The sequence below is a fragment of the Neltuma alba genome, unplaced genomic scaffold (assembly GCF_004799145.2).
Source record: "Neltuma alba isolate B1F8T4 unplaced genomic scaffold, ASM479914v2 tig00012030_pilon, whole genome shotgun sequence".
Classification (NCBI taxonomy): Eukaryota; Viridiplantae; Streptophyta; class Magnoliopsida; order Fabales; family Fabaceae; genus Neltuma; species Neltuma alba.
The window spans coordinates 23,118-34,147 of NW_021636597.1; the positions used below are offsets into that span (position 1 = coordinate 23,118).

Genomic DNA, 11,030 nt, shown 5'->3' on the forward strand with positions numbered 1-11,030 from the left:
AATTATAATGTTTATGTAGAAATTATAATTATAATAATACTGTCAAATCCCCATTATCGCCACCGTTGGATACTTAGGATATACACAAAAAGTAGAGTTGGATGGATGAACGGTTGATTAGCAAACAAGGGAGACGGCGATGGCCAACCTCGTCCGGTAGTGCTTCGACCACTCACTCCCGATGGGGTATTCTCGGCTCTCACCTCTTAGCCACCCACCAACCCCTTCAATCAAATTCTTATTTTTTTATTTTTTATATATCTGTTTTTTTTAATCTCTCTCTTTGTTCTTTTCTTTGTTTTCAACAGATAAATGATGCTCTAACGCCAAACACTTGTGCAAAGAGAGTCTATCTCTCTGACCATCCTCTGTTGAGCTGATCCTTTCCAGGCTCTCAGATTTGCCTCATTCTGAAGAGTTGCAGATATAACGGAAACCAACACCTGGTCAGTGTTGTATTCTACCCTCTTTTTTTCGCTTTTGCTTTGTGGATCGTATTTATTCTCATCTGCTTACACTGATCTCGGTGTTTGTTTTCTGTCTACGTGATGAATCTGGGAATTGCCATTTAGATCTAGGAAATTGATAGAGATCAAAGTTTTCCCAGATTCTTGACTCTGGGGTGATAAGGAAAAACTTTTTATTATATGGCTCTCCATGGAATTTTGTTGCATTGTTTGAAAACGTGAAATTTATCCCCCCATTAAGACACAGCAACTTTAGGAAGCCGGACTTTTTGTTTTCGAAGTCAGAAATGTTACTTTTGTTTGTGTTAACCACATTTGGATTGTTTTTGTGAATCGTGACAATATTGAAATGCAGTTACACCAGATGGACAATCAGATTCTCTGGTCTGATAGAGACTATAGAGAATGTGTGAAGAGGTAAAGTGAGTTTCACATATAGTCATACTATTCTGGATCACTCTTTCTTCAAATGCGCAAGAACATGATAGCGTTGCAGGGGACCCCATTTGCCCGGTAGATTGTTGTTTAATTATTTAAAAGTTAGAACTGAGCATGATGGATTGTTTGAGTTTTCACTTTTTCCTGTAAATGCTGGCCCTTTTTGGTTGGGAGAATATTGAAATAACTTGATTTTAAACTATACTTTCCTAAGAAGTGAGAGAATGTCATAACATGGCTTCCTTTGACACCATCAAGCCCTAGGCTAGTTCTGTTTATTAACATTTCGGCCTCCTTTATATCTCTCAGAAATCTTAGAAGATGAGGGGAAGCTTATGGCAACTTGGGCAATCAATCACCCGCCGTCTTGCCAGCGGTGATAAGAAGGCTGTGGCTCGCAGATATTTTGCTACAGAAGCTGAGCTGAAAAAGACAGTTCTTCATGACTTCCACGTTGCTAATGGGGGGAAGATGGTGCCATTTGCTGGATGGAGCATGCCCATTCAGTACAAGGACTCAATCATGGACTCAACCTTGAACTGTAGGGAGAATGGTAGCCTATTTGATGTCTCCCACATGTGTGGGCTAAGTCTTAAAGGAAAGGACTCTGTTTCTTTCCTTGAAAAGCTTGTAATTGCTGATGTTGCTGGGCTTGCCCCTGGAACTGGAACATTGACTGTCTTTACAAATGAAAAGGGTGGGGCTATTGACGATTCAGTGATTACCAAGGTGACAGATGATCACATATACTTGGTTGTGAATGCCGGGTGTAGGGATAAAGATCTGGCTCATATTGAGGCTCATATGAAAGCATTCAAGGCCAAAGGTGGTGATGTGTCATGGCACATCCATGATGAGAGATCTCTTCTTGCACTTCAGGTCATTTCATGCACTCTCATACTTTGTCTCTTTTATCATGTAAATTTTTCTAAGAACTTTCAAAATGTTTTCTTGAGTTGTCAAAATGTCAACTTATTTCTCTATTAGAAAAACTATTGGCAAAAGCACAAGCAACTTCACCTCAGCCTTGTCTTTTCTCTATTTGCCACTACCAATATCTTATGTATGGGCCTGGCAGCATTGCTCTTTACTTTTTTGGATATGCCATTGTTTTGTTCTTTCTTAAGGGGTATCAGATGTCCAAATTTGTTCTTCAATCTCTTGTTTCTGGAAACTTTCTTTGCTCCGTCTGTTTCCATTGCTTTTCTGTTTCAACTGATTTCATATGATGCATGTGGAATTGATTGGTCAATTCACACATTCCCTGTGCATATAGCGTGCATTATTCTCTCATACGTTCAAAAGTTAATTCTAGAGTATACTGTTTGGATCTGAATATGCTTGTTATTTCAATTTAATCGTTAGAGGGGTCAAAGTGATTTTAGTACTCTTTTTAATTGACAAAAGTGAAATTGATAGCTGTTTTGGTTTAGAAAATTTTCTTTCCCGTGACATCAGTAAAAGATTCTATGTCTCTGGTGCAGGGTCCTCTTGCTGCCCCTGCTCTTCAACACCTGACAAAAGAAGATTTGAGCAAGTTGTACTTTGGCGAGTTCCGTATATTGGACATTAATGGCTTTCGTTGTTTTCTTACCAGGACAGGGTATGCTCTTTTGAAAAGTTACTTCCCTAAAATTAGCTATCTTCTCTGCAAATTAAGGAGCCCGTGTTGAAGTCTTGCTACCTTAAATTCCAGCTTGAAGCACTTTGGCTGTATCAATATTTTGGGGCAGACTAACTGTCTACCTGACCTTTTTGTCTCCTTCCCTTTCTTTTCTTCCCCCTCCCCACTCAAAACGAGTTGCTTAACATGCAACTATAAAGTGATCAAGGTTTGGCCAATTATCTTGTAAAAGTGCTTTTATCATCGTCATTATTGTTTGGCTAATTTCTCATAGAGTAGCTTACTTTTGTAAATTACTAGAGGGCTTATTTAAAGGAAGGATAAAATAAATTACTATTGGTGATTTTCATTTGGAGTGGCTGCTTTTGTCCCAAAGAAGATCAATTCTTGCTTTTGATTCATCTTCAAAGAACTTCTAATTTCTTTTATCTGACATAAAATGATCAATTCAATCATTGCAAAACAATTTGTTGTCTATGTCCCGTCTTTATTCTCAAGCTACAGTAGTTTGTTTTGCTGATAACATGATGATATAGTGAGCTTCTGTTTTTTTTTTTTTTTGGGGGTCTTTCTGCACATAATGCTTAATCTCTTTATTTGTCCAATGCATAATCTAGCTCTCTATTGTACTGATGCTCTCAGGTATACTGGGGAAGATGGGTTTGAGATCTCAGTTCCTTCAGAGAATGCAGTGGATCTTGCTAAGGCAATCCTTGAGAAATCTGAAGGCAAAATAAGATTGACAGGACTGGGTGCTAGAGATAGTTTAAGGCTTGAAGCTGGCCTGTGCTTATATGGGAATGACTTGGAACAACACATCACACCCATAGAAGCAGGACTCACATGGGCTGTAGGAAAAAGAAGAAGAGCAGAAGGTGGGTTTCTTGGAGCTGATGTTATCCTGAAACAGCTCCAAGATGGTCCTCCAATCCGGCGTGCAGGGTTCTTCTCTACCGGACCGCCTCCTAGAAGCCACAGTGAGATCCAAGACGAACAAGGCAACAACATTGGAGAAGTGACCAGCGGAGGGTTCAGTCCTTGTTTGAAGAAGAATATAGCAATGGGGTATGTGAAATCTGGATTGCACAAAGCAGGAACCAAAGTGAAGATTGTGATTAGAGGAAAAGCCAATGAAGGAGTCGTCACAAAAATGCCATTTGTACCAACAAAATACTACAAGCCTTCCTGATTTGATGATTTATATTCATCTGCTCTGTGTTGTTTCTGCTTGAACTTACTCTCTGGTCACTCTTCCCTGATTGACGATTTTAACCATAATCATTTTAAGAGTGTTATAACAAATTTAATGCTTTTGTCCTAAGCACATCAGGTCTTATGGCACAAATTTATTGCATATTATGGGTATGGTGATTGAGCTCAACATTGTCATCTTCAAGTCTACCAAATCCTTTAATGCAAGTGATGAGGCCCAGGAATTTCAATTTCAGGTGTACCTTACTTAAGAGGCGTCAATTTCTATGGGTCACTTGCCAATTTAAGGTTTCCAACAGCTAAGGGATCATTTTACTAAACATTCTTTAATTAGCTTGTGTAGAGCTGCTTTCTTCAAAGTTATCGTATCTTTCCAGATGATAGCTGGGAGTTCTCAAAAAGCATGGGCTCATTGGACTAGGCTATTAGTTGTTTAGTTTTACAATAAAAAAAAAAAATAAAAGAGTACGCCAATTTTCAAATTTTTGATTGATGATATTATTGTTATTATTATCAAAATAAAAGCAGTTAGATTAAAACATTTGATTTGTGTTGTATCAATATGAAAAAATGACTGTAATCCTAAATTTTTTTTATTTTGTTTCATTTCTCCCAAGGAAGGAAAAATTTTCCAAAAATTAATTTGCTGTTTAATTTTTCTTTTTTGCAACTAAACATATTTAGGAGAAAATAATTTTAAAAAAATCTTCTGAGTTCAAGCCAACAGGTTTTTACCTTAGCTAAACACATGTATCATCTTATTGAAAGCAATTTTGTTTAAAACATTGTCAGATACTAAATGTGACCACCACTCCTAGTAAAAATTTAAATATTAGTTTATCATATAGTGAAGAATTAATCCGTTCCACTGCCAACTAGTTTTGTTTTTTTTTTAAAAAAAAAAATCATGGTTATGCTTGGGAGCATGTTTTAGCAGTATTCATGTTAAAAAATATTATAAGAAATTATACAAGATAGTATGATACGCCAGCATTTAATTTATAAAGCATCTCTTTTGACCATCCCCTTTACATGGCATCTACTGCTAGTTTATAGCGGGCAAAAAAAAAACCTCTATTTCAACAGTTACGCTATCTTCTGCACTTGTAAGTATTCTTTTGATTCTTAATATAAGACTTATTAAACTAATTTGATTAAATTAGTTTAAAAAATTGGTTAATTAGTTAATTATATAAAACATGACATGTTTTTTCTGAAACACCATATACATTTTTCTTAATATTTTTTTTCCTCTCATACTTGATTATGGTTGAAAAGCATCAATAGAGATAATTTATAATAAATATAAAAAATAGATTTTATATTTATAACTAAAATTAACTCAATAATTAGGTCTTACATTAAGGACTGGAAGGGTATGTACTTGTTATTTTGATCCCAAAGAAGTGCGCCCTCCCCAGTGCCAGTAATTCACATCTTGAAGTTTTTGTTATCTGTGGATAGAAAATAATTTAAATACCATTTTTATACAACCTAACGACATAAAGACATTCCTATAATTAAAAAGTCAAGAATTCGATCGTGCTTGAGATTTCAGGCAGTCAAAATATTTCCACCATCAAATATCATCCAGTTTGATAAATGAGATCTGAAAGTACTAACTCCAATTCTTGCTATAAAAGATAAAAATTAGTGAACTAATTTAAATAGATTAAAAAAATTAATTAAATTAGCCATTTATAATAAATAGGTATTTTCTTCCCTAAAATACCCTGACTAATAAAAAAAATACAATTTGATAAAACATTTAATATGTACAATTACTATAAAAATTACCTTTAAAAAATAAATAAATACAATAAATAAAGTAAATTAAAATCTTATATTTACGACTAAATTAAATGTTAAGTTAACTCTTATAATAAAAACCGGAAGTAATAACAGATACAAATTGATTTTCTTAAAATATCCTTTTAAAATCATGACTACCTTAAATAGAAACACCTTCAATATGTATAATCAATATAAATACTTTAAAAAATAAATTATAAATTTTGAAAACAAAATGAATTAAAATCTTATATATAAAATCAAATCAAACTCCTAATTAAAAAACCCAAAGAATAATGTTTAAAATCACTTATAAACATATTTCTTGTAAACCAAAAAAATCCTTTTTATATACATACCTCATATTTTGTAAATCAAATTAAAAACTGCTTCAAAACCATTCCAAAGCGAATCTTATGTCAACCTAAAATCTCCTTGATTGATCCACTAACTTTTTTTTTTTTTTGATTGATCCATTCTTGTTTTTCACATGTATACAACGGAAAAAGGCAGAACAAACCAGACGCTAACTAAAAGCTGAGACAATAGCATCAGATCTAAAACAAATTTACCAAAACTATACCATCCACTAAATATCATCAATACAACTCATCTTAGAGCCCATGCACCCCAAACTCAGTCAGCCCACAGTGATATCATGTGGAAAGAAGCCTAAGTTTGATCCGAACGGGTCTTTTTTTAAACAAGAAAATTAACTTGATCCGCATAAAAGAAATTCTGGATTTTTTTTTTTTACCATGAAAAGAAAAATTTTTTTATTAAACTCTGCGCGAAACCATAATTTAACCTTCCGGAAATAAAACTTTTCATATATAAATCCCTAACAAAATTTTAAGCTTTATTACCACGGCACGTGGAAATCATATCATCACTCCTTCCTAATTGAAATTCTGGTATATAAATGGCACACAACTGAAATTATCCATCCGATTGAAAATTCACCTTATTTGAAATCACTTTCTTGGCCTCCTCTTCCCACGATGACGGAATATTGTAAATGAGCATCAGTGCAAATAAGATAAAACCAGGAGATAAGTCAAGCAGCGATTGATGAGCATGACCTCGGAGCTAAAGAATCTTCAAATGAACCAAAACATATAGAATTTTGAAGCCTCCCACGTGCCAGGACAATGATGGCAGGTCACCAGCCAAAAACTCATTGCACTCAGTCATAACTATCCATAGAGATCAGTATACATGAAAACTTGCTTCAGACAGCTTCAGACATCAATAAGCAGCCTGCGGGGATCCTCCACAACATCTTTGATACGGCGCAAGAAATAAACCGCCTCTCTTCCATCGATCAGCCGATGATCGTATGTTAGAGCAATATACATCATTGGCCTCGCAACAATTTGACCACCAACTACCATTGGACGATTCACTATCGAGTGCATTCCCAGGATTGCTGACTGCCAAAGATTAGGATGATACATGAAAAACACGAGTCTTTTTCTTGATAACGAATCATGGGCATAATAATTATCACAATATCAATATTCATAATCATTGAAACATCTTCCTAAGCCTTAAACGACAAGGTAGGATGAATCAGAATACAAACCTGGGGGGGATTGATGATTGGGGTACTTATAAGGCTTCCATAAACACCACCATTTGATATGGTGAACGTGCCTCCAGCCATTTCATCTATTGATATAGTACCATCATTTGCCTTCTTTGCAAGGGTGTTGATTTCTTTCTCAATCTCCGCAAAATTCATTCGGTCAGCATTCCGTAAAACTGGAACAACAAGACCCTTGCAACAAAGTTCCATGAAAATTAGCCATACTAAAGGAGCAAGGTTTGGCACTTACAACACAAAAAATTCACTGATCAATTCTTCGAAAGCTAAAATCATGATGAGAAAATCTATTACTGGTCCTTGAGTTAACAGTTATCTTGACATTGAAAATAAACTGATTTGCCAATCTCACACAACAGGACGTGCCAAGTGCAACTGAAAACAAAACAAGCTCATCTTGACTTTTGCCTCTCAAAGTGGTAGCAGAACCAAATTAGCTATAACAGATCCCGCACATTAAACCCTGAACCAAGACTCATGCAACGTAAATCTAAACTTCATTTAAATAATAACTATAAATTCTTTTAAAATGTACACCTTTGATGTGCCAACCGCAATGCTAATATCAATATAATCTCTGTAAATGATGTCATCTCCATCAATGACGCCATTGACAATTGGTTGATGCTGGAGTGCACTTACTGCAGCCTAAAATAACAGGATATCATCATTATTCAAAGATGATCAAGACACAGCAGAACTAACTGTATACATTACATGGCACAGTGACTACCTTAATAAATCCAGACATGAGTCCTAACTTCACACCATGTTTATCAACAAAAACATCCTTGTAATCAGCTCGGAGCTTCATTAAGTTAGTCCTGAAATATATATAGAATCAAGAAGTCACCAAATTATCAAATCAGGTTTAAATTTGGCTGCAAACAACAGAGGTTGTGCAAATCTTAGCACACTCGCAGTGTCAGTTCCAGCAGAGAATACAAGCTGCTAAGTGTTTGATATTAATGACCTAAACTATGGACAAAAAACTTACATATCAACTTCATTAAATGTTGTCAACATGGCAAAAGTGTTCTGTGCATCTTTCAGACGTGTTGCTACACGTTTCCTAAGTCTTGTCATAGGAACCTGAAAAGCAATTTGCATAAAAAGAGGGTATTTGCAAGATACTGAATAATTAAATTTTAAAAGGCAATCAAAGGTAAGGAGATAAAAGCAAAACTTACTCTTCTTTCCCTCTCCTTAGGCGGAAGTTGAGGTTCTTTCACTGAGGACTGAGGCTGTGCTGCCGCAGATGGAGCTTGGGGCTTTTCCCTAGGAGGAGGTGGGGCCTTTGGACTTTCCTCAGCTACCTTTGGCTTTGGCTTTTCCTTTTCCTCTTGAGATGGCTTAGGAGTTTCTTTGGGGGGCACTTTTTCAGAGGGAGCAACATGTGCCACACCTTCACCAGATTTTGAAATTACAGCTACCTTATCACCTGGCTTAACAACATCACCTTCTCTCGCGACAAGCTACATACGGGCTCAAGAAAACAACATGAAAGTCAGAACCATGCCCTTATGCACGAGTGACAATGGTTATTTTTTATTACTTTTCTTTGCCATGAGTGATAGTGCATTAAAAGCTTCAAAATATCGGAGCACATTATGAATTCATAGGTATTGGTACCTTCTGTATTATGCCAGCCTCAGGACTGTTCACATCAATGGTAACCTACGTGTAACATGTGAAATGTAATTAAGAAGCATTCAATGATCATAAATGGTAAAGCCCCGTTTTCATGACCATTAAGAAATCATTTTCTAGAATACCTTGTCAGTTTCTATTTGAGCAATTGGCTCATCAACTTCTACACGATCACCAGGTTCTGCTCCCATATGAAACCACAAGCACCAAGAAGTTCAGAGGAAAAACACATAACCAATTATTTTCAATTTTTCCATTAGTTTCGAAAGAAGCTGGTAAAACAACATACTCTTTAAAAAGTTTGCAAGGGTCCCATCAGTAATGGATTCCCCCATGAAGGGCACGACAGCATCAGTAAGATCTCCTGCAGCACAATCATAATAGTAGTATAATAAACGTATTTAATTGTAAAATGTTCGTCTTAGGCAGATATTTATAACATACCATTTTCAGAAGAATAAAATCTATTCAACATGGACATAGGAGAAGCTGCTCGGAATTGGATCAATCCACTGCATGAAAAATATTAAAAGTAACTCATTAATATGCGTTGAAAGCAGGAATTGATCAGAGTAAGAAGATGCCACAGACCTGATAGATTTGGTATCATCTAAACACCCTGTCATCAAGTTTAAGCTTCGAATTAGTCATATGAAATAATAGACTCGGAGAAAATTAGCATACCAAAATAAAAAATCATCTTGACAGACAAGTGCAAATACCCCGACAGCCTTGGTGGCCAATACTGCTTATGGTGTGTGATCCTTTTCCAAGAAGTAGCGACTGCCACAAAATTCAACATTTATGAACATCAGAAAGCAAAGTTAATTAACCAGAGGGCATGGCTATAGTACATCAGTATTATTTGTCTAAGGCCCAAGTAGTTTGTAAAAGAAGTTTTGATCGATCGGAATGAATGATGTATAAGGTCAGCACGCAAATCAAAATCCAGAGTATAGTGCATTAAAGATTATACTCCCTTCGTTTCAAATAACAGACATTTTTAAATAAAACACGCGAATCAAGAAATATAGTTAAGCAATTAAAATTTCAAAATTTTTCCTATTTTACCTTGGGGAAGTAACTTTGATATACTTTTAGGAACATTTTAGGTAAAAATTATTAACTGCTCTCAGAAGGCCTTGCATTTTGAAACATGGTATTTTAGAAAACATGTATTTGAAATGGAATGAGTGATATATAGAAACTCGAGATATATGTATCACATAGGAGCAGATAATCAGAAAAATAAGGGCAATTGATTACAACCCAACCAAGACAGGATAGCAAAGACCCCGCATTAAACAGCCAGGAGACTGGGGTAAGCTCGATAGTTTACGAAAGCGCATGCATAGCTACCTCTTTTGCTCTGGTGGCATAACGCCGTGAATATGGAGCTCGAGTCTCCCGCACCGCCTGCTTCAAAACCTGAAAAAAAAAAAAAGATAATTACAGGAACAAAAATTCACATACATTAGAAGATTAACACACTAAATTAAAGAATTTACCGTGGCGGAGGAGCCACCAGTTGCTACTTTCCTCCTGAGGATTCCCCACATGACGACCTCCCTATCAGAATAACTGATCAACAATCAAGTCAATATCAATCCTCAATGCTTCGGAATGACGAAACTCAGCAACAACAAACACACAATTCTAGCCCAAATCTTCAAAATCATCAATTTAAAACATAGTAGCACGAAAGCGAGACCGGCATTAAAAAATGGATGAAAAATACACATTCAAAGACCATTTGCACGAAATAAAACTAATTCCGATCTGAAAAATAACTAAAGAATAGAAAGATAAGCAGAGATCAGACCTAATAGATTCAAACGAAGGAGAAAGTGACGAAGGCGAAGTTGGGCTTTTTGGGAAGAATAATAAGGAAGGGTCTGGAACAAATCATCAATCAAAATAATATTTTTTTAAATGAAAATTTGTTCTGAAGGCGAAGAGTCAAGACACGCCGACGCGAGCGAAGACAGCCCTGCCTGTCTGCTATTTCCTTTTCCCGTCTTCCCACTCAGCTGGATTCCGCTTTGTTCGGTTTCATAATTAACTTGACGGTGTTTTCTTTTTCCTTTTATTATTCCTTAGGGGAAATCACAAATAAAGACCCTCGAATTAGCAAAATCACTCTATAGTCACCTGAATAAGCCAAATTATCATGAGGGATCGGGTCTCAAATTGCAATTATGAAATCATGGCCAAATTACCAAAATACCCCTCTTTAATTTTT

The 11,030-nt window shown here is 35.8% G+C and overlaps 2 protein-coding genes across 3 annotated transcripts; one reads left to right on the forward strand and one right to left on the reverse strand.

Moving 5' to 3' along the window:
* Positions 1-287: 287 nt before the first annotated feature.
* LOC114721342 (aminomethyltransferase, mitochondrial) lies at positions 288-3,920 on the forward strand. Its single transcript, XM_028907162.1, has 4 exons — positions 288-446; positions 1,215-1,784; positions 2,390-2,508; positions 3,172-3,920. Exons 2-4 carry the CDS (start codon positions 1,227-1,229, stop codon positions 3,716-3,718), a joined length of 1,224 nt encoding a protein of 407 aa, XP_028762995.1. The 5' UTR covers positions 288-446; positions 1,215-1,226; the 3' UTR covers positions 3,719-3,920.
* A 2,414-nt stretch (positions 3,921-6,334) lies between these two features.
* On the reverse strand, positions 6,335-10,708 carry LOC114721341 (dihydrolipoyllysine-residue succinyltransferase component of 2-oxoglutarate dehydrogenase complex 1, mitochondrial). Of its 2 annotated transcripts, none has more exons than XM_028907161.1 (15): positions 10,611-10,708; positions 10,297-10,357; positions 10,148-10,216; positions 9,511-9,571; positions 9,380-9,407; positions 9,233-9,300; positions 9,078-9,152; positions 8,914-8,969; positions 8,771-8,815; positions 8,329-8,613; positions 8,136-8,230; positions 7,872-7,962; positions 7,676-7,786; positions 7,118-7,312; positions 6,335-6,965 (listed from the first exon to the last, which is right to left on the reverse strand). In XM_028907161.1, the coding sequence occupies exons 2-15, from the start codon at positions 10,345-10,347 to the stop codon at positions 6,774-6,776; spliced, it is 1,422 nt and encodes a 473-aa protein (XP_028762994.1). In that variant the 5' UTR covers positions 10,348-10,357; positions 10,611-10,708; the 3' UTR covers positions 6,335-6,773. The 2 variants fall into 2 exon arrangements, with proteins under 2 accessions (XP_028762994.1, XP_028762993.1); XM_028907160.1 differs by having other exon boundaries at positions 10,297-10,369.
* Between the last annotated feature and the right edge of the window lie 322 nt (positions 10,709-11,030).

Bases quoted from the DNA above. Each gene is read 5' to 3' on its own strand.
- LOC114721341 (XM_028907161.1), bottom strand. From the start codon at position 10,347: ATGTGGGGAATCCTCAGGAGGAAAGTAGCAACTGGTGGCTCCTCCGCC. The intron at 9,301-9,379 runs GTCTGTGGCATC...TTTTTCATGCAG, and splicing joins GATGATACCAAATCTATCAG to TGGATTGATCCAATTCCGAG. The intron at 7,963-8,135 runs GTAAGTTTTTTG...TATATATTTCAG, and splicing joins ACATTTAATGAAGTTGATAT to GACTAACTTAATGAAGCTCC.
- LOC114721342 (XM_028907162.1), top strand. From the start codon at position 1,227: ATGAGGGGAAGCTTATGGCAACTTGGGCAATCAATCACCCGCCGTCTT. The intron at 1,785-2,389 runs GTCATTTCATGC...TCTCTGGTGCAG, and splicing joins GATCTCTTCTTGCACTTCAG to GGTCCTCTTGCTGCCCCTGC. The intron at 2,509-3,171 runs GTATGCTCTTTT...TGATGCTCTCAG, and splicing joins TGTTTTCTTACCAGGACAGG to GTATACTGGGGAAGATGGGT.